We start from the raw sequence: 23,655 nt of genomic DNA, 5'->3' as shown, positions 1-23,655 counted from the left end.
TCCGTGTAGCTCCGTGTAGCTCCGCCCCGTCACGTGCCGATTCCAGCCAATCAGGAGGCTGGAATCGGCAATGGACCGCACAGAAGAGCTGCGGTCCACGGAGGAAGAGGCCATCTTCAGCGGTGAGTAGAGAAGTCACCGGAGCGCGGGGATTCAGGTAAGCGCTCCGGTGAGCTTTCTTTACCTCCCTGCATCGGGGTTGTCTCGCGCCGAACGGGGGGGGGGTTGAAAAAAAAAAACACCCGTTTCGGCGCGGGACAACCCCTTTAAGAGCTATATAAATCAAAACAAGTGAGTGTGCGCGGCTGTAATCTAACTGTACTGTGTCTTAAATGTGGGATTTGGGATTAGGGGAATTGCTGGATGCATCTTTCCCTATTTTATTTGCATTTGTTAAAGAAATTAGCTCAAGAGAGGACAGAATGGGGTTGAAAATGTATCTGGATAACTTGGGGGTTTGGGCAGAAAAGTAGCAAAATCAGGTTTAACAGTGATAAATATATTTCCCTTCGCCATTCCATGTGTATAACCCGATATCTCCCCATTACACACTAAATGGGAAACCACTGGGCAAAACTGAGATGGAAAAGGACTTGGGGATTTTAGTTAACTATAAATCAATTGGAGTAACCAGTGTCAGGCAGCTGCTGCCAAGGCAAATAGGATCACGGGGTGCATCTAAAGAGGTCTAGGAGCACATGACAAAAAGAAATTGTTCTTCCTCTTTACAAGTCACTGGTCAGAACACACATGGAACATTGTGGACAGTTTTGGGAATTGGTACTCAAGGACATATCAGAGCTTGAGCGGGTACAAAGGCAGGTAACAAATAAATGGAATGGGCGGACTACAATACCCAGAGAGGTTATCAAAAGTGGGGTTATTTAGTTTAGAAAACAAAACGGCTTCGAGGCGACCTAATAACTATGTATAGATATATCAGGGGACAATACAGAGATCTCTCCCATCATCTATTTATACCCAGGACTGTGACTGTAACAAGGGGTCATCTTCTGCATCTAGAGGAAAGAAGGTTTCTACACCGACATAGAAGGGGGTTCTTTACTGTAAGAGCAGTGAGACTATGGAACTCTCTGCCTGAGGACATGGTGATGGTCATCTCAATAAAAGAGTACAAAAGGGGCCTGGACGTCTTTCTTGAGTGTTACAATATTATTAGTTATAGCCACTAATTACTTCAGAAGGGTCTGCGATCCGGGGATTATTCTGACTGCCAGATAGGAGTTTGGAAGGAAATAGGCTGAACTGGATGGATGGGTGTCTTTTCTCGGACTAACATACTATGGTTTTTTTTATTGTCTATTTTATTTTATTTTTTAGTCTGTTATTCTGCAAAGGTGTATTTGAAGTTCTAGTTAAAACCCTATGAAAACACTAGTGAAAATGTTAAAGCTCTGTGTGAACCCAGTCTATTTGCAGTTTTATGTCTATAGGGGTTTTGTATTAGTTTCACTTATGCAGTAATGGTCTGTTTTTCTACTCCGCCATCATTGCCTTGCAGAGCTAGCCTTAGGATTCGCACACACGGGGTATAAGTGCATTTTGGTCACATAAATACGCTGTGTAATAACGCCATCGAAAACTGCCTACAGCCATGTATTTCACCCCATGCTGTGGATTTAGGTGCACAAGCACAGTTTGTATTTGCACGCGCACAAAAAACCCGCAGAAGGGCCCAGGTATTTGCTGCACAAAAATGCAATGAATACGCAGGTTTCCTCCGCATTCACTGTAAATTTGCACCAGCCCATTGCTTTCAATGATCTAATGCGACGTGTAATACGCACCAAATTAGGATATACTGCATATTTTTTCAGACGATCGAAGCAATCTATGAAAAAATATGCTCATGTGAATGAGCCCATTGAAACCAATGCATTACACCTTTAGGGTTGTGTGACATGTGCAGCTGCACAGGCACTGCACCCTCCCAACCTGAAGGAGGCACTATATTGCTGACAATGCTGTACTTTAAGTCTATTCCCCTCTTTTTTCAGTGGCATGGAACTGTATATTTGTTCCTGTGAGTTGTATATATGTATATAACCAAATACGTAACTTAAAGCTTCTGGCCCCCGATGCAAAACCTGTAACAGGGCCCCCAACTTTAGTGCTTTATTCATACTACTAGGCTTACTGTATAGAGAAGAGAGGCCTTATGGGCCCCTAAGACCCAATGTCCACGAATGGATTATTACTGTGGAATTCACGGCCAGACGCCTACCACGAATTCCGCAGCAATGTCCATCCATACACATGCAATGGTAAATAATTCTTCCCTGCCCACGAGCGGAAATCAACTGAGATTTTCCTGCTCGCGGGGGAGAATCGAAGCATGTTCTAATCTGTGCGTACAATCACGCAGATTTCTTCCATTGCAGTCAATGAAAGCCATCCGTCCCGCGATACTTCCGCAGCGAGCATTGCGGAAGTATCACGGGAAATCGTATCTCAGCAAGCGCCGGCTCGTAATGCACTGCACTGTGCATTGCGCCGGCCAACGCACTCACAACTGATCCGGAGATATGAGTCTGGGGTCTCTGTGGGGCACCGGGTCTGATTCCGCTGCGAGATTTCGCAGTCGGAATCCGACCCAGCTGTGGGCATGAGCCCCAAGGCTCCTGGGCCCGGGTGCAACCGCACCCCCTATAGTTACGCCCCTGTATGTAACCCAAGACAATGAACTGTTTTTTTTTATCCAATCTGAGATTGTATTTTTTTGTTCAAGTTGTAAGGCAAAAACTGTCTGTTGTACAGCCCAGTATAAGAGATACCAACCAATCACAGCACAGCTTTCATTTTACCTAAGCAGTATAACAAATGAAAGCTGGGCTGTGATTGGTTGGTATCTCCTATACTGCTGCGGTAAGATAAAAGCTGTGCTGTGATTGGTTGCTATATATTATACTACTGAGATAACATGAAAGCTGGGCTGTGATTGGTTGCTATTTCTTATACTGCTGAGGTAAAATGAAAGCTGCGCTGTGATTGGTTGCTATTTGTTACACTGCTGAGGTAAAATGAATGCTGTGCTGTGATTGGTTGTTATATATTATACTGCTAAGGTAACATGAAAGCTGCGCTGTGATTGGTTGTTATATATTATACTGCTGAGGTAACATGAAAGCTGCACTGTGATTGGTTGTTATATATTATACTGCTGAGGTAACATGAAAGCTGGGCTTTGAGTGGTTGCTATTTCTTATACTGCTGTGGTAAAATGAAAGCTGCGCTGTAATTGGTTGCTGTATATTATACTGCTGAGGTAACATGAAAGCTGCGCTGTGATTGGTTGCTGAATATTGTACTGCTGAGGTAACATGAAAGCTGCGCTGTAATTGGTTGCTATGGGCAACACGGGTTTTCTTTAAAATCTTAATGCATGTTAATGTCTTTTGTTTCCTTTATTCAAGTTTTAATCTCCAGCAACGCCAGATATCCCTGCTAGCTTAATCATCGCAACCACATCTGCCCTCACGTGTCTGACTGTTTTGGGAGGTCTAGCTCATGATGTGCACCCCCTTTCCCTCTACTCCACCTGCGCCTCACCAAATAAATCTGTCTTGTTGCGCTCCCTAGAGAGCTCTATAAATGTTCAGGATAAATCGTAGCTATGTCCTTCCTCAGGATACAAGCTATCTGCCTGCCAAATGTCATCGCTTCAGCGGTTTAGCCGTGAAAAGGCAACAAACGGACAGAGTTACCTTCACATTTATAATATTAGTATGGATGACTCATATAACTGCTACGGTATGTACTGTACGACTTGGTTTGGATGAACTAGTTGTGTGTTTAGTACACTCTGGATTACTGAAGGTCAGGAATACCAGATAATGAACTGTAAGAACTTTGTCTCAATAGAATGTTTTTCTTTTCTGTACGCAAAAAAATAAAATAGTTTTTCACATAAAGGCTGGGTTCACACAGGACGAATTTGCTGCGGTTTTGCCGAGGATTGCCGTTGCATATCCGCACTGCGGAAAAACCGCTGCATTTGCAGTGCAATGCAGCACAAATGAGATTTGGGCAAAAAGCTGTTCTCACAGCAACTGCGGCGCGTTTTTTCAAGACGCAGCATGTCCATTCTTTTGACTTTTTCGCAGCGCTTTTTTATCCATAGACCTCTACGAACGCAGAAAAATCCGCTGCAAAAGTAAAAAAGCGCTGCGGAAAAAAACGCTTGCGGATTTTTCAGCAAGAAAATCCGCAAGACAAAAACAACCTTTGAAGCGGTTTTGCCGCATTAGCTGTTCTTGACTGCGGCAAAACCGCAACGGAAAAAACGCAGCAAAACCGCAACAAATCCACCCTGTGTGAACCCAGCCTAAGGGATTGTTAACAACTGGGTGATTGGGGGGGGGGGGGTCATTTCTGCATTTCAAAAGCCATAATTTTTTCCCCCGTCTTTTGGCAACATAATCGTATGAGGGTTTGATATTTGCTGGACACGCTGTAGTTTTTATTGATACCAATTTGGGCTCCGTGCAACTGATTGTTCAGCTTGTATTGATGTTTTTGGAGGGGGATGGGGTGAAAAATAATAATGACACAATTCCACCATTGTTTTTTTTTTTTTTTTGCTTTTCAATTTTAACAACATTGACTACTCATAAGTCAGAAATACAAATACACAGTGAGGCTGGATTCAGACGAACGTATATCGGCCGATATACGTTGGCTCTCTCTGCAGGGGGGGGGGGCCTGGAAGAGCCAGGAGCAGGAACTGAGCTCCCACCCCCTCTCTGCCTCCTCTCCGCCCCTCTGCACTATTTGCAATGGGGAGAGGCGGGACGGTGGCGGGTCTAATTCTCGGAACTTCGCCCCGCCTCCGTCCCGTGTCCTTTTATTGCAAATAGTGCTGGGGGGCAGAGAGGAGGCAGAGAGGGGGCGGGAGCTCAGTTCCTGCTCCTGGCTCTTCCATCCCCCCCCCCCCCCCCCCGCAGATGAGGACACCGTATATCGGCTCGGCATGAAAACCGAGCCGATAATACAGTTGTCTGAATCCACCCTAAAGGCCCATTTACATTGGATGATTACCGCTAAAGATTCGCTAATTGGTGATTGTTTTAGCGATAATTGGTGCGTGCAAATGGACGCAGGGCACCCGCTTTTCGGGCACTTTTAGCTGATCGTTAAGATCAAGCTCACTTGATTTTATCAATCAGTTTTATCAGTCGTTTTCCATGAGGAGTGCTGATAGCATTGTTTCCCTGTGGAGAACAAAGGATCTGAGCACAGATAATAGCCCTCGGGCTATTAGCTGCATTCAGGGAAGGCTTCATTTGCACACCTGATTGGTACTTAAGTAGCTGAGTAGCTACTTAAATACCAATTATTTTTTATGCAAAATAATCGCTCAAAGCTGTCACTTAAACTGCTGTTTGAGCGATTATCTGCTCGTGTAAATGGGCCTTAACTAAGAAAATGAAAAGAAAGGGAATGAAACAATGGATGAGAGATGGGGGGGGGGGGGGCTGCAGAAGACACTTCACTGTGAAGCATGTTACCAATTTTTCTAACTTGGTGGTAGAGATGAGCGGTCGGATACCACCGCTATTTTCCTGTGACTACAGTGAGGCATAGTGCTCAGGGGATTTTGTAGAGATAAGGCCCGTGGGTATTCTTAGTTTGGGAATTCTTTCCTATTAGGGTGACTACCCACTACAGTTTTTTTTTTCACTGCGAAATTCGCAGCATTTTTTTTCTCCAGGGGTCTATGGGACTTGTAATGTTAAAATCGCGATCGCGCAAAATCGCAATTTATCGCGAAAACGCAATTTTGCGCGATCGCGATTTTAACATAACAAGTCCCATAGACCCCTGCAGGGAAAAAACGCTGCGAATTTTGCAGTGAAAAAAAACTGTAGTGGGTAGTCCCCCTAAGGCTGGATTCAGACGAACGTATATCAGCTGGGTTTTTACGCCGAGCCGATATACATCGTCTCTCTCTGCAGGGGGAGGAGGCTGGAAGGGCCAGGAGCAGTGCTCTGAGCTCCCGCCCCCTCTCTGCCTCCTCTCCGCCCCTCTGCACTATTTGCAATGAAGAGAGGCTGGACGGGGGCGGGGCTAATTCTCGGAACTTAGCCCCGCCCTGCCTCCTTTCTTTGCAAATAGAGCAGAGGGGTGGAGAGGGGGTGGAGAGGAGGCAGAGAGGGGCGGGAGCTCAGTTCCTGCTCCTGGCTCTTCCATTCACTTGCCTTGAACAAGTCTAGTTCAGGGTTCACAATTTTTCCTAAACTGTCTCGAACTATCCTGCTGAAACGTTAGTTCCTAACAAGAGCAATACAAAGCTAATGTGTCTACCTAACTCACCATTTTTAATTTATTTTTTTTAACGCCCTGTATTATGCGGTATAAAGGACATGATAACTTTTTTTTCCTACAAGTCATTTTGATAGCAAAATTACATATATATATATTTTTTTTTTCTATTACGTTTCTCTGCAAAATAAAAATTATTTTTTTTTTGAAAAATCATTAATTTTTTGCATTGTTGCATTCATAGACCAAAAACTTTTAAAATGTTTTCATCATAGGTGTTGTGCAAGGGTTTTTATTTTTGCAAAACGAGCTGTAATATTCATTGGTATCAGTGACTTTTTGATCACTTAATATTACATTTCTGAGGTGTAAAATAAAAAAAAATAGCATTTTGTCTTGATGGTTTTATGGTTTACATTTTACAATGTTCATGATGCAGGATAAATAATGCATTCATTTTATTGTACTGGCCATTATAGTTGCGGCAATACCAATGATATATTTGCTTACAAAAAAAAGTTAAAAAAAAATATCTTTATTGGAATTTTATTGTATGGCACAGGTAAGGGAGGGATTAAAAGTGTGTTTTTTTTGCAGAAAAGCAGCAAAACATACGAAATCAATACATTTGGTATAGCCATAATCATTAGAGATGAGCGAACCTACGCGGCCACGCCCCTTTTTCGCCCGAGCGCTGCGATTTTCGAGTACTTCCGTACTCGGGTCGAAAAGATTCGGGGGGGCGCTGTGGGTGAGTGGGGGGTTGCAGCGGGGAGTGGGGGGGAGAGGGAGAGAGAGAGAGGGCTCCCCCTGTTCCCCGCTGCTACCCCCCGCTGCGCCACACCTCCCCTGCCCCCCCCCCGAATCTTTTCACCCGAGTACGGAAGTACTCGAAAATCGCGGTGCTCGATCGAGTAATTACTTGAAACGAGTACGTTCGCTCATCTCTAATAATCATAACAGCGTGTACTATAAAATCAATATGCCATGGATACTGTCTGATGAACTGTAAAAATAAAACCCCAAAATCAGTGGCCTAAATTGCTGGAGGGGGGGGGGGGGTTCATCCTATGCCACTTCCAAAAAAAAGGTTACTTAATGCTTATTTGTATGCCAGAATAGTGACATTAACCCTTTGCAATCCAATTTTGGATTCAGGGTTTCCTAGGGGGCTTTCACTTTCTGCCATTATACAATGGCGCCGTCTGCTTGCTATAGCCAGTACTGCAGTATGGTACACACTGGAGATCTACAGTAAGAATACCCTGCCGGATGTCTTCCGACATCGGAGCTGTACAGCCTTCAATCAAAATGTCTTTAGATGTCAGACAGTGTATTGGAAAGGGTTATTAAATACAACTTGTCCCAAAAGGAACCAGGCCACGTGGGTAAGTGTGTGTGATGTGTGCTACTCGCATCTCTGCAGATATAGGTCTCACATGGACCATGGGAATAGCTGCATAGGCTATTGTGGTACTTTGATTCTTAGTACCTTATAGAAAAATGAGCCTTCGTAATGAAAATGCCGACTCTTCTAAAGCAGTAATTTACATTGCAGCATTAACTTGACTTCATGCTTTCTTCGTTTCCAGACAGAGAATCAATGTGAGCATCATGGCAAACTTTAGCTATCCTAGCATGCTGTACAAGATAACGGAGGAGCTGGAATCTAGTGACATTAGTGAGCTGACGTTCTTGTGCAAGGACTTGATCCCACAACAATCCTGTAATGGAAAAGACACTCATCTGCTCACCATTTTACAGGAAATGGGCCTCATAGATGAGAACAATACGAGCCTTATTGAGGAGCTGCTGTTCTATTTAAAGCGGAATGATCTACTTCTAAAATACTTTAACTTGACAAAGAGCACAATGGTTGAGAGGATGAAGAATCCAGCGATAGCAAAAATTCCTCCTTACAGGTGAGCCAACATTGTCTTAAATGGTAATTTTCTAGTATTTCACATGGACACAGACACCTACTGCATTCACCGATATCCACAACAATATGTAATAGAAATAGAACAATCTAATATAATCTAGCCGATATAAGATGTGTGTGTGTGTGTGGGGGGGGGGGGGGCAGATAGAAGAGAAAAGGGCCATGAACCAAATGAAAGAAATAGGAACCCAAATTAAGATCAAATTTAGGAGGGAAAGAAATAGAAAACAGAATTATGTCTCCTAAAAACAGCACCACTCCTGTCCATAGGTTATGTGTGATATTGCAGCTCAACTCTATTGGAGTGAATAGGAGCTAAGCTGTAATACCAGACATATCCCACAGACAAGGGTGGTGCTGTGTTTGGAAAGAGCAGCCGTGGTTTTCTAATCCTGTACAACCCCTTTAAACTGTAACATAAGCCATTAGGGGCAGTTGATGTTTCTCAATAGAAAGCAAAATCCCAATAAAATGCTGAAATTATGTGACATTATTATAACAAAGTCCTCCAATAACACTCTAGGTTGCCACCCAGTGTTGCCTGGAAGAGGCCTAGCGGTGCCTTGGCCAAGATTGCATGCATCCCTCCGGGGAGGAGTCTGGTAGAGCTACTGTGGCTCTACCCCGCCGGCTCCTCAACGTGAGCAATCACAACTGCAGTCTCTCAGTGGGAGGGAGAGCCGCGTGCTGGGGGATTCTGCAGCCTGCAACTGGCTGCCACCCGCGGGCCACAACGGTAAAATGGCGTATTGCAGGGGCCCTTGGGCCCCTGTTAGTTAAGGGGCCCGGTCGCAATTACAACCCCTTCGAAGAAACATCATATTATTATAATGTAATTTATATACTTGGTTCAAAACTAGGAATAAAATCTTCCCATTGACAAATTCAATGACTTCATTGTTTTAGGTGCTTGCTCTATGAACTTGGGAACCTCGTACCAAACAGTGAACTTGCAGAAATTAAGTTGAGATTTACAGACATTCTTCCCAAACTCACATTGGAAAAAGTGACGGTAAGAAATACTTAACTTGGTTAATTATTGGTGTTGATATTTTGCTTTATCATTGCCTGTGTCACTTATCTGGGCCAATCAAACTACTAGCAATCACTTGTCAGTTAGAATGTGAGTTACTACTCATGGTTCGCCCCTCCCTGGTGACATCATCGAAGGTCCTACAACATATATAAACCACAAAGCCTGACCGACAGAAGAACAACACAGTTAGGGCTTTTGAAAGGGGAGGACAAAAATAACACACTGAGAATACAACTAAGTTGTTATTATCTCAGACACAACTCAGTGGTCCAGACAGAAGACACCGACCTATTGCCACCACAGAGATCTGGTGGGCTGAAGGACCTGTTGTGACATCACTGCTGTAGGAGGAGCCATTGTGCAGTTTGGTAAAAGAGATCTGGTGGGCTGAAGGACCTGCAGCGATGTCTCTGCTGTGGGAGGAGCCATTGCGCAGTTTGATAGAAAGTACTGTGTAGCTACTACCAGGACCTGTGATGACACAAGTCATCTTATCACCTGTGTGGGTGGAGTCAGGAATCACATGACCAGGGTTGATCACTGTATCCAGGAATCTGGTGATGTATGAACTAGCAAAGCTGTGTGTGAATCAGGATTGATGTAAATGGATGTACCATATGGCAGAGCTGTGTGTGTAATGTGCAGTGTGTGTGATGTGTTGGGTCAGCATGCATGTAGTAGAGCTGAATGTGTGATGTGCTGTGTGGGAATCAAGATGGATGTAGCAGAGCTGTATGTGTAATGTGTGGAAATCATAATGAATGTACCAAGCTGATCCCCCACCCTGGAATGCTACACAAGCCTGTTTTTCTTCAGACTTTGTAGGTGTAGTTGGTCCTAGAAATGTTAATAATGCAAACGGTAATTATGTATTTTTATATTATGAGCCTCGTGTGGCGCAGAGTGTAAGCTCTCGCCTACGACCTGAAGGTTGCAAGTTCGATCCCCACAGGTAGCCGGCTCAAGGTTGACTCAGCCTTCCATCCTTCCGAGGTCGGTAAAATGAGAACCCAGCTTGGTGGGGAATAAGTTGGCGCTATACAAATACCAAGATTTATATACTTGTCTACCTCTGCATAATGAAATCTGTACTTTCTCTAGAGTTTATGGGATCTTTTCATTGAATTGGAAAAAAAAAATAAGATCAAGAAGGAGGATCTGAGCTACCTGAAGCAGATGTCTCACTATATTAAGGATAAAAATTTCAAGGAACTAATTTTAGGCTATGAAGAGCAAACAGGTATAAAATACTATATCTGCAAAGCAGCCATGTGATATTTGTGCAAATATATATATATATATATATTGACACAATTAAATGCTTAAAAATGCTATGAGGGAATTTATGTGATTTGCTCAAGTTTTGTGTCATAAATAAGTTGCAAATTTTGACGCAAGCTTTTTTCTCTCTCTAAGAATGTACAGCTTTATTTGTGCTTTTTATGCTGTTCTTTACCGTTTTCAATAAGGCCCATAGTGACCATGGCACCCGGTGTGTAGTAAAAATTCCAAAAAGAAACCAATGCCAGAACAGATTGTATAGTTTTCTTGTGGAAAGTTCATTGCATCTAGTGCATCCGTTTTGATGATAGTTGCTTCCCTGCACCAGACTGGTGCAGAAAGTGCACCAAAATGTCATCAGTTGTGCCCAAATTGAGCATAAAAACACTAGCCAGATACAACTGATATTTAGGAACCCAACCTGAGTGATTTCAGAGTGAAAGGCCTCTTTGGACCCCATTAACCCCCTCATTATGTGACGTCAAGTTAAAGTTTGATTTCAAAAGGACTGAATGTATACAGTCAAACCTCTAGTTTCGTCGGTAATCCATCCCAAAGCAATCGGCCAAACTTGAAACCAATGAAACTCGAGGCAATCGTGCAGTTTTCGTCAAGGTATTGCTGATCTTTCAGCATGCTGAAAGAGAACAATTACCCTTATCAGGAATTTGCAGCGGGATACAGCTGATACTATTGTTTCAGCTGTATCCCGCTCCCTGAAGACAGGCGTTGTATGAAGAACACAGCTGTCCAGTTGTGTTCTGCATCCGCCACTCGGAGCGCTCGGCTGTATAACAGCTGGGTGCTCCGAGCAGAGAACAGCTAGATGCAGAAGACAAGCGACCCCGCTTGTCTTCTGCATCCCTCGCTCAGAGCGCTCGGCTGTATAACAGCTGGGCGCTCCAAGCAGAGAACAGCTGGAGGCAGAAGACAAGCGGTCCCGCTTGTCTTCTGCATCCCCCGCTCGGAGCGGTCCGCTGTATGACAGCCGGGTGCTCCGAGCAGAGAACAGCTAGATGCAGAAGACAAGCGGTCCCACTTGTCTTCTGAATCCCCCGCTCATAGTGCAAAGTGATCGCTCAATGTTTGAGCGATCACCTTGCGCTGTAAAGGCACACAATGATTAAAGCTCAAAAGTTGCTCAAAAGACATATTTTGAGTGATAATCGTGGTGTCTAAACCAGGATTTAGGCCTGCAGGTCACCTCTACTACATCATCTGTCCCCATCATTATCACTGTGTTATCTGTGGTGTTAAGGCCCATTTACACCAGCCGATCGCTAAAAAAAAAAAAATTGTTCATCGGCGATCGTTTTAGCGATAATCGTTGCGTCTAAATGTGCGCCCATCATGCGCTTTTCGGGCACTGCTAGCTGATCGTTAAATTCAGCCCAACCTAAAAATAGTTGGTGAGCCTTATCAGCAGTTCACCACTCGGAGTGCTGATAGCATTGTTTCCTTGTGGAGAACAAAGGAACTGAAAGCAGATAAAAGCAGATAAGAGCCCTCAGGCTATTAACTGAGTTCAGTGAAGGCTTCATTTGCACACTTAATTGCTCTTAAGTAGCTGAGTAGCTACTTAATAGTTTATAGAAAATGATCGCTCAAAGCTGTCACTCAAGCTGTCGTTTGAGCAATCTTTCAACGATCATCTGCTGGTGTAACTGGGCCTTTACCTAGGACTGCAGGTGACATCACTGGGTTATGTGGGTAAACATGGCCACTTACATTACACTACAGTACTGTCTTACTAGAGCCCACAGCGACGCTGGAGAAGGTTGGGTAATGTTTCAACATCAGGAGTAGGAGACGCTGAGCAGGAGATCCCGTGGGCCGTGTCAGCAGCGAGGCCACGTGGGCCAGCGGGCGCCAATGAAACTAGAAGCAGCCAGTGAAACTAGAGGCGAAATTCTGGCTTGAAAAATCAGTGAAACTGGAAAGCAACTAAACTAGAAGACAATGAAACTAGAGGTTTGACTGTATATAAAATGTAAGGTTTTAGGTTATTTTTAAATTAGCGCACATTTTCGCAGACGTAATTTTGCATGGATATTTTGTTAGTTGAGAACACAAATTAAACATTATGCATTTTAGAAGTTTGTAACAAAATGTGCCAATGTTAGTTGTCTGCATACTTTCTGAATGCGTTGTACTGGTCTATCTTGTTTCTTCTTGGTTGTTTTTTATTTGTTTTTTACAATCCTTGTTGTTGAGGAACACTACTTAGTCACTGTGGGAAAAATATATGCAGGAACATCTATACATGACTCACTTTACAGCCGCAAACAACCGCTATTATTATATTCAGCAGTTTATTATCTGTCATCCCAGCTGCTGTTCCAGGATCAATCATCGCTGCTGATTCACAAAGAAACCCACCTTCCAGAACAGAAGAGTCAGAGGTAAAACTGTAAAGTAGCTGGTGAGAATACTAGTATATCTGAAGTAATAATACAAGTCCTGACCTAATTGCAAAGAAAGTGTCTAGTTAATAAAAGGCTCTATGACATACAATATTCAAGGCACGATACAAAGCATCCACATTTTCAAGCTTTGAAAGATGGGAAAAGGCGTTACTGGTCTATATGGGTGAATTGCTAGGATTATTTTTTTCTCTCCAGGAATTATAACACATAGATGGCATAAAAGTAAAAAAAAGTACAATTTACAGACCAGAACAATGCAGAAGGAGAATATGTGTGGAAAGTTGTGTTCCAAGGAAAACAACCCTATAAGTGCTGATAAACAATTGATACAAAAGGTCAAAGGTCAAAAGTGAATATTTTACAACCAGAACTAAAATACATATTTCACAAAGGATGGGTAACTAGGTTGTTACCTACTGTGGAAATGGTGGCAGTCACTGAGTTAACATGGACTAAATGAATTTGCTGTAGGAAATGCTTCACGTAGGTTAATTAGCACATTAAGATGCTAATGGAATTAGGGCCCTTTTCACATGAGCGATAATTGGTCGGATTCTTCCTGGATCGCGGAATTCTGAATAATTATTTGCTTATTGTTCGTTGTTCACTTTCTGCAGGCACAAATACTGAACGACGATCGGTCTATGTAAATAGGCAGTTTCATTTACGAATGATTGCCTGTTTACTGTGAATGGAGGCGGGGGTCTGCACACGATCTCCGTCCCACCTCCATTCACTGAGGGATCATCACGCCTGTTTAACTCTTTCCAATCCACTGCCTGACATCTTCCTACATTCTGATTGAAGCTTGTACAGCTCCAATATCAGAAGACATCCGACAGGGTATTCTTACCATCTATTGCCAGCCATTCCACTGTCGGATCCTCACTGGTGCACACAAACTGACTCTAGCCAGCAGATGGCATCGTTGTATAACAACAAAAAGAGAAAGCCTTTTAGAAAACCCTGAATCCAAAATTGGATTGGAAAGGGTTAAAAGCACAGGAGCCATTATCGCTAGGACGACTATCGGGCACTTCTGTGCACAACGATCATCCCCTGTAAATATTCAAAAGTGTAACGACTGATCATAGTACGAAAGTTCAAAAACAAAATGTGTTCATTTGTTTGATCCAGTTGAAGTCAAAACTAAACTGCTTGAAGACTTGAGCCAGCCACAAATGCAGATAATCTCCCTGGGTCAATAGAACTTCATTCGCCCTTCATGTTACTTGAAAAAATTCTTGCAAGAAGGGCGGGTTAGTGTAAACAAACATTTGTGATCATTTCTATGGCTTTGGGGTATAAGTTCCTGTACATGTTTTGAAATTTGAGCAAACATGTGGCTACAAAACTCCAAAACATTTCATATTTTAATTAAAAATGACAATTATATTTACTAACCACATCAAGATGTGAAGCTCTTAATGCACATTTTGATCAAACTGTGTGAGCCCATCTGCGCTGACAGTCTTGCTTCTCTTTAGACCTCCAAATACATCCAGGGAAAGTGGGATCAAGCTATATACAATGAAAAGACTTGGGACAGATGGGGAAATAGGGCTCACGAAATTTATGGAGGCAGCCACTCCTCCACAAATGCAGTCAGCACTTCCTATAAATGAATTAAATGCGCAAGTACATGTACGCCATGACTGCGACAATACAATACAGTGCATACCATATAGTTATTCAGCCCGGACATGTGTAAAATAAGAGTGAAGTCACACATGGCAGATTTATTGCAGAAATTTTTGTGACTGAAAACCTGTTTGATAAGTCTGGATTGGATTATTTTGGTGGCAAGCTCATGAATTTCTGCAAGGCCTATTCAGACAAATTGAACAATGTTAAGGCCCATTTAGACACAACAATAACCGCTCAAAAGATGTTGCTCAAGCGACTTTTGAGCGATCATTGTTGTGTCATTTACAGCGCAAGATGATCGCTCAAGATGAGAGATCACTTTGCGCTGCCAGCGGAGGATGCAGAAGGCAAGCGGGGTGTCCTCGCTTATCTTCTGCATCCAGCTGTTTCCTGCTCCGTGCACCTGGCTGTTATACAGTCGAGCGCTCCCAGCGGAGGATGCAGAAGACAAGCGGGGTGTGCAACAAATCCACTGCATTTGAATTCACTTTAACCGCACCACTTTGTTCACAATCATGTTTTTGTTTTATGTTAGCTTTCAAGTGCATTTTACAAAATGAACCACAAGAGGCGAGGCATTTGCCTTATCATAAGTAATCTTAACTTCAGTAAAGCAAGAGAGAATCCTGGCCAAGAGGACTTTACAGACAGAAAAGGGACCAAGAAAGATGAAGGTAAAAGCATTTGTATAAAAGCATACTTATTTGTAATATATTTCTTGCAGGGGAACCTCTTTGTTAGTAATATCACTATCTACTTCCATATATTCAAACTGTATTCACAGGTGGTAAATGTACGCAGTTACCTAGAGAGATTCATTTCCTTTATAGGACAAGAACAGGTTCTTAAAAGGGTTTTCCCGTGACTTAAAATTGCTTCACAACCACGCTGTCCTTTCTGGTTGCTGCGGACCAGGACATGTGACTTGATGAAGACCTTTGGGTCGAAACGTCGGCACTTTTTTGTGTTATGGGGCAATACATTTACTGTGATAAAGCACCTGGAATGCTGCTGAAGTTTCTTTATCTCTATCAGGACATGTGACTTGTCACTTTATTACTTTTAGCGCTGAGGTTGCCATCCCGCCTACATTGACCCTACTATGGCTTCCCACAAGGCTGAAGCTCTCACCCATCCCACAGTCCTACTAACTCAATTTCTCACATAGTCTCTCAGAGTTGGTGTCCATCAGGGCTAAAGTCCCTCACAGGCACTCGACAAGATCCTTCCACCAGTCAACTCAATGACTGCCTCTCCGTGAAGTAACTGTTGACATCAAACACAGCCTTTTAATAATCTCCACGTTGCTCTCTGCTACAAGCTTAACATTGCAATGCCACAAGGCTCATACCTATGCCAGCACCACTGGCTTCTACTGGGACCACACTGATGCTGGCACCTTCTCCTGTAAGCTGGCAGCCAGGCGTATCATTATTCCTGCTGCTCAGCTACTCTGATGGTATGGCAGTGCCACCCTGTACTGCAAGCCACCCAGGCCACCAGTCTACTAATAACTTAGATTGCAAGGTATTCAGATCGTGCAGGAACATAAAGCATTGAAGAGTATACATGGTACATTACAAATACAGAACATACATGTATGACAATTACCTTATGGCAACAATAAATTTTTTTTATAGAGCTATACCACCAGTCTTTTACATAAGCGGGAGGATAATGCTTACCCCCACACCCCACTGCAGCTCTCTAGGGCAAGTATTCCGGTGTGTTCCAGTTAATAACTGTCAAGTCTGAAATCCCAGCTTTGCCAAGTGGGAAAGTGAGATTCCCCAAAGTAAGGAAAAGATATGACATTCCTATAGAGAGATGAAACTTATAGAAAAAGCAGTAGGGCAAGCTTCAGTGTAGAACCCATCATAACATGAGAATAGAAAGAAGTAGTTGGAAGGGAAGGTGAACACCTTACATTTAATAACCATGTTCCAATGGAGAGTCATGACAGTATAGTAGGGCTCCACCTGGTGTTTGTAGTTATAGCAATATGCATGTCCACCTAATGATCCGAGTGCTGGTGGACACCATGATCACCCATAGTCCATTCTCTGCATAGTACCCCCATTTTACTGCAGAGCAGCTAAGGAAATGGCTTTCTGAGGGAAGAAGAGGAACCTTTTGAGGTTACATGGCTGTATATTTGAGGAGATTGAGATGAAGTAAGAAGGGATTATATTGTCAGCTGCCAGAGGGGGAAGGAGAATGCCCCCAGTAGTAGAAATTAGCAGCAGCACTAAAGTGGACACATGAAAGCAAGAATTATGAAAAAAATGCTACAAATTACATAAAAATAGCGATTCGCATCCTTTCAGGACTTTTTGTATAAGAATGATTCATGGGATTACAGCCAACACCCCCCCACCACCACCACCACCACCACCACCACCACCACCACCTTCCCCCTGGTTTACTGCACTCTTTGTCAGGACAACCTAATTTGTTTTTCTTGCATTAACACAATGATCTGACTATATCTTATAGAGCTTTCTATTGGTAAAAAAGACTTGTGGGATTGCACATTCTATTTTTTTCCAGGTATACAAATCATAAGGAGAGAAAAGTACTAACTTCTCCTTTTCCTTAGGATTAAGTAGAAATCAACATAGTTGGCAGTCTCAAAAGAGAATGTAGTCATATTGTTTTACATCCTGTGATCTAGACTAGGGGTCCCCAACTCCAGTCCTCAGGGACCACCAACAGGTCATGTTTTCAGGATATCCTATGGTAAGAACACCTGTGGTAATATCTGAGGCACCGAAAATAATTACATCACCTGTGTAATACTGAGGAAATCCTGAAAACATGACCTGTTGGCGGCCCCTGAGGACTGGAGTTGGGGAACACTGATCTAGACCCTGAACAGTTGTAGACTATCAGTTCACCTAATATACACATTCTTCTTGTTTGTAGAATCGCTCTACAAGGTGTTCACCATGCTGGGGTTTCAAGTAGATACAAAGGAGGACCTTGAGGGAAATGAGATCATTCAGACCATTAATTCATACAGGGAAAGAAACCACGAAGAAAACGATTGCTTCATATGTTGCATTCTGTCACATGGGGACAAAGGAATAATCTACGGTACAGATGGGCAGAGTGTGCCCATCAGGGATCTTACATCTTGTTTCTGCAGAACCCAATGTTCTACATTGAACGGAAAACCCAAATTGTTCTTCATCCAAGCATGTCAAGGAAAAGCACATCAGCAACTAGTCCCTCTACAAACAGATGCATGCAATGCTTCGGTTGGCAGACGTTTTTCAATGTGCCTTATTCCAGATGAGCCAGATTTTCTGCTGGGAATGGCGACCACTTTCCGTTATGTTTCCTATAGAGATCCCTATCATGGTTCTTGGTACATTCAGTCCTTGTGTAAACAGCTACATAAAAGCTATCAAAGGTATGCCGCCGTTTTATGGTTGGAATAGGTGTTTCGTTATGTGAACATTGCCTAACATGTTAAGATGCGACAAATCTCTCACAATGTGCACCATTATGATACATTTGGCGTATCTTCCGATTGCCTCCTCTTGGTTTATGCTTTTTATGTTTTAGTCAGTATTACTATATCTGCCCCATTATTTCTCTTCTACACTCTTACATCTCTTTTTTTTTTAAGAGATCAGAGTGGTAAAAAGAAATTCTATATACACTCATTGCCAAAAAATAGAATGCACCCAGATAGAAATGTCGGATGGCTGCAAAACTCAGTTGCGGTCTGGTTAGACACCTGGTCTTGTCTCCAGAGGCTGTAAAAGCATTTTCCCCATTACCCTATAAGAAGGCTCTCAAAGGCTACTTTTTGTGTGGTGTACCTCTTGTAGAGATATCGCTGACTAGACATGTCTCTAGGATGCACTCTATGGCCCTTTGACATAATAATTAGAGATGAGTGAGCATACTCGATAAGGCAAACTACTCGAGCGAGTAGTGCCTTATTGAAGTACCTGCCCGCTCGTCTATCAAGATTCGGGTGCGGGCAGGGGGCAGGGAGAGCGGGAAGGAACGGAGGGGAGATCTCTCTCCCTCTCCCCCCCCCCCCCCCCCCGCAACTCAGCTGTCACCCGCGTCGGCAGCTGAATCTTTAGAGACGAGCGGGCAGGTACTCGAATAAGGCACTACTCGCTCGAGTAGTTTGCCTTATCGAGTATGCTCGCTCATCTCTAATAATAATCTTTATTTGTATAGCGCCAACTTATTCCACAGCGCTTTGGAATGACTATCGTTCAAGCAAGCGAAAATGAACTAAACCGTTCAGTGTAAACACAGCCATCAAATGAGCGACGAATGATCAGTTGTTCACTTTTCGTTCACTTTATACAGGCGCTTAAATCATTATTGCTTTGTTCACTAATCGTTCGGGTTTAATACCGATCATTCAGTCGTTTTCATTCACTTAGCATGGCATTTTCATTACAGAACCCTCTCTCTGCCTGGACCATTTAGAGGCACTTGGCATAATTAAATTTGGCATCACGGCAAGGACTCATTACATGTCCTGCAATTAACACTCCAACACCATCATTGCAGTGGTGACATGGACTGCTATAAACTGGAACCATACTATCTTTAGTGACAATTCCAAGTTCTGTCTGGGAGCTGACAACGGTCATATTTGAGCATTGAGGCCTTGGGGCGAGCACTTCAATCCTGCCTTTGTTGTTCAGCGAAACACCACCCCAATTGCTGGTGTGATAATCTAGAGAGCCATTGCATACAATAGCTGGTCCCTCCTAGTAATGATTGAAAGACGCTAACAGCTCAGCGATATGTGCCACATGTTGCCTCTCACGGTAGGCCTTCCAAGAGGCATTTTCCAGCAGGCTAGTTCTCACCCACATACAGCAATGTTTTCCTAGGAATGCCTTCCCCACGTTACCACACTTCCACAGCACGCCCAGTCGGTAGATTTATGACCAATCGAGCATTTATGGGAACTGCTGGGACGCCACCTTTGGCAGCCTACAAGTATGCAGGATCAAGAGGCCCAGCTGCAACATGTGTAGGCTAATGTGCTGCAGGATAGCATACTGAGCTTATGTGCCTCCATGCTAGACTGTATCTCATCATGTATCCCAGGCCAGAGATGGCCCAACAGGGTACTGGAGCATCCTTTGAATTGATCCCTTTGCTCTGACATTGTAATCACTTCCATATATAATCGTTACATTCACACACAAAGTTCCATTTGATTCCAGCAACTCCTTGGTGCATTAATTTTTGTTGATGAGTGTAGTACTTACATAATTTTTGAACTGATAAGTTAACATTATTTTACAAATCAGTAAAATCAACCTGTTACTATTTTCTAGTAATGAAGACATCATTTCAATCCTAACAAAAGTAAACCAGGAATTGAGCCAAAAGCGAGCTAAGAACATCAATGTAACACAGATGTCAGAGCCATGGACAACACTAACCAGAAAACTAGTCTTCTATTAATGGATCAATTGTTACAATTTGGAATGGCATCCAACAGCAGGAGCGATGATCCTACCACTACTTCGTCTTCATTGTCTATACCAGTGACTATGTGAACCTTGGTAGACGGAGGGGTAACTTGGTAAACATTATAAAACGGGTTCATAACTCAAGCTTTTTAGGTAGATCTTTCACTTCTATAGATGATCTAGATACAGTGTTACTGTTGTTAATGTAGCAATGCCTATAGTTAGGGGATGGAAGATAGAGGAAACTATAAGCAGAGGAAATTGCCTGATAATCTGATTAACTACTGAAGCAATGGCATACCTCCCAAGTTCTGAACAAAAAGAGGGGCACTTTTTCACCTTAGTGACCATTGCACAGAAATAGAGCCTCTAAGTGACAATCTCACATAACTAGTATGCCTCTAAATACTCCTCAGATACCAGTTCTATACAGTGATAGTGATGATACAGCCGTTACCTTCAGTGATCACAGGTGACATTTTTTTTCGATTGATGTCAACATCTTCCAGTCATGACTTGACTCTGCATACTCTCTTTATCCTGTTGCTACTCCCAATGAAACTCACAGTAACCCTCCCAAAGTACTGTTGCCCCAATTAGTTACAGTGCCTTGGAGCCCCACTGAGCTATAGTGCCCCCTCTGTGGCACCACTTAATAGTGTTTGCCCCTGCCAGGTCCCTGCTCCCAAACCTTGGACAATCAGTAGTAACAATGATCCTCTGTCTTCCTTACAGAGGATTGCCGCACACTGCCACTCTGTTCACAGCATTGGCACCTCTTCTCCTCTTTCCAGCAATGAGCACAGACCCATGGAGAGGTGTCAACTGCCGATGCTGTGACAAGAGCAACACTGTGTGGCAGTCCTGTCAGTAAGGAAGACAGAAGATCATTACTACTCCTACGGGTCCGAGTCTCAACAGCAAAGTTCAGGCAGTGGGGCGGGACATGTCTCACACCTCCGGCCTCCTAGGATGGTCCTTAAAACCTAGGACAGTTGAAAAGTGTGAAATAGAATGGTTCCAGGACGTAACTAGTAATTATGGGGCCCAATAGCAACCCACCCCCACCCCCCATTGCAACACTGGAGCATAGAAGAATACATACACAGCTTAGCTTCTCCCTTTTCCTTTATCCAGTCCAATTTTCAGTTCAATGATTTTTGCAATGGTGAACCATCAGCACTTTTCCCGGTTTTGCAAGAAAGGTACTAATTGGTGGAGCGACTTTCAGTCCCTGATCTACACAGTACAGCAGAACAAGGACTCTCAGAAGTGCTCTATGTGCTGAGAGAGGGCAGCTCTGAGTGCACCATTGTATAATACACTACTGCCGACTGCCTCAGCTTTCAATTACGCCTGGGGCAAGATCCCCCTTCCTCGACAGCTGGAAAATGTATGGACACATTAGACATGTACTTGGAGAGACTTTAACCCCTTGAGTGGCACGCCCGGAAAATTTCCGGGGACGAGCTCCACTGCTCATAGCAACATAGCCCGGAAGATTTCCGGGCTATGTATCACTATGGGAGCTGCAGAGCACAATGCCACAAGCTGTGACAGTGTGCTCTGCCTGCACAGACCCACAGAGAACAAAGCCAGGGCTTTGAAAAACCAGCAGAAGATATTGCCGACATGTCGGCAACCTCCTGCTTTGTTTACAAGTTGCCATAGAGACCATCGGCTTGACAAGCCGATGGTCTCTGTGGCAGGGAGAGCTTGGTGCTTAGCTGTCAGAGGACAGCTAGGTACTAGCTCTTACAGCAGAGATCAGAGAAAACCTCCGATCTCTGCTGTGTTAACCCTTTACATGCTGCAGTCTATGTGACTGCAGCATGTAAAGGGTTGTCACTGCAGCATGTAAAGGGCTATCACCATCGGACCCCCGGAATGTGATCAGGGGTCCTGATGGGTCCCTGTGGAAGTCCCCTAAAGGGACAAAAAAAAATAAAAATAAAAAAAAAAAAGTAAAAAAATTATTAAAAAAATAAAAAAAACACTTGTCTCCCTTTACTTTGTAAAAAATCAAAAATACAATCACACATGTGGTATCCATGTGCGTCGTAATGACCCAGAGAAGGAAGTTAATACATTATTTAACCCCTTAATGACATGGCCCCTTTTTTTCTTTTTTCCCCATTTCTTTTTTTCCTCCCCCCTGTTTAAAAAAATCACAACTTGTCCCGCAAAAAACAAGCCCTCATATGGCCATGTCAATGGAAAAATGAAAAAGTTATGGCTCTTGAGACGCAACTGCAAAACTAGTTGAAATTCAATGATTAGACCATTTTAAAAAACCTGCCCTGGTGGGCACGACAGGGTGGTAGGAAACCTGCCACTCAAGGGGTTAAAGCTGTATGCACCAGTCATTCCAAATGTGGTGTGAACCTACCTTGAGGTCTTGTCAAACTACTCCTCACAGCATCCTAGACTCTAATGAGCATGACATAGAAAACAACAAGGTATTGAAGATAACTACAATCCAATTTAGATTTTACTACTGCTGCTAGGCTTAAGTTTGTAACTGTCACAAGTTATGGTGGTTCCGTCACAGATCTGGCACTAAATACTGGAAGAAGCGCTGCATGCATGAAGGATAAAACCGGAATCTCTGATGCAGGTGTGAAACCACCTTTACTCCATTTATTGCTGCTATATTATATATTGTAATGTGTTTGACTTGATCTAAATGTGAAATAATTGTGTGTTTAATAAAGTTTATACACAGGTGGAGATTACGTGTGTTATTGGCTGATGCTTTTTATGTTTGAAATTTGCTGATGACACTAAGCTAGGAGGGATAGCTAACACTATAGAAGAGAGAGAGAGAGAGTATTCAAAAAGATCTTGAAAAGCTTGCACAGTGGGCAGCGACTAACAGAATGGTATTTAACATGGAGTAATGCAAAGTCCTACATCTGGACAAGAAAAATGAAAAAAGCACATACAGAATGGGAGGAATTGGGCTAAGCAGCAGCACATGTGAAAAAGACTTGGGTATACTAATAGATCATAGACTGAACATGAATCAACAATGTGGTGCAGCAGTCAAAAAGGCAAACATTTCTGGGATTAATACATCCCTGCAAATGCCCTGCATCCATCTGGTTAGGAGGAGGCAGCAGCTGATATGCGTTTTTGCACAACCACTGAAAATGAGAGTTTATAGTCTTCTAATTAATCTTATTGCCAGGTGACCCTGCATATTGGAGCGCTCTTTCCTCTATCTATACTGTGAAGGCCCCGGGTGTAAGAACCACCCAGAATTAGTCATGCCACCATTGGGAAAATAAAGTTTAATTGCTCAACTGTAACAGCCTATGTCATCAAATGAAGAAAGCACATACAGAAAGGAAGGAATTCAGTTAAGCAGCAGCGTATGTGAAAAAGACTTGGGTATACTAATAGATCATAGACTGAACATGAGTCAGCAATGTGATGCAGCAGCTAAAAAGGCAAACACAATTCTGGGATGTATTAAGAGAAGCATAGAGTCTAGATCTCGTGAGGTCATCATCCCCCTTTACTCTTCCTTAGTCAGACCTCATCTGGAATACTGTGTCCAGTTCTGGGCATCTC

The 23,655-nt window shown here is 43.2% G+C and overlaps 1 protein-coding gene across 3 annotated transcripts in view; it reads left to right on the top strand.

Annotated features, from left to right (window-relative positions):
* LOC136576273 (caspase-8-like) overlaps nt 1–22,809 on the top strand; it is a 44,855-nt gene extending 22,046 nt beyond the window's left edge. Inside the window, exons 1-8 of one of the 3 annotated variants that reach the window (XM_066575440.1) lie at nt 273–291; nt 7,875–8,204; nt 9,131–9,236; nt 10,362–10,500; nt 12,873–12,943; nt 15,150–15,288; nt 17,540–18,029; nt 19,942–22,809. In XM_066575440.1, coding sequence (XP_066431537.1) covers nt 7,897–8,204; nt 9,131–9,236; nt 10,362–10,500; nt 12,873–12,943; nt 15,150–15,288; nt 17,540–18,029; nt 19,942–20,071 — 1,383 coding nt within the window. In that variant the 5' untranslated portion in view covers nt 273–291; nt 7,875–7,896 and the 3' untranslated portion in view covers nt 20,072–22,809. Of the gene's footprint in view, nt 1–272; nt 292–3,702; nt 3,772–7,874; nt 8,205–9,130; nt 9,237–10,361; nt 10,501–12,872; nt 12,944–15,149; nt 15,289–17,539; nt 18,030–19,941 lie in introns of those variants that run through there. The other 2 variants (XM_066575441.1, XM_066575439.1) reach the window with 2 other exon arrangements.
* Nucleotides 22,810–23,655: the final 846 nt, after the last annotated feature.

The sequence above is a fragment of the Eleutherodactylus coqui genome, chromosome 8 (genome assembly GCF_035609145.1).
Source record: "Eleutherodactylus coqui strain aEleCoq1 chromosome 8, aEleCoq1.hap1, whole genome shotgun sequence".
Taxonomy (NCBI): domain Eukaryota; kingdom Metazoa; phylum Chordata; class Amphibia; order Anura; family Eleutherodactylidae; genus Eleutherodactylus; species Eleutherodactylus coqui.
The sequence above is the reverse complement of the archived record's forward strand: the minus strand, read 5'-3'. Positions and strand labels throughout refer to the sequence as shown.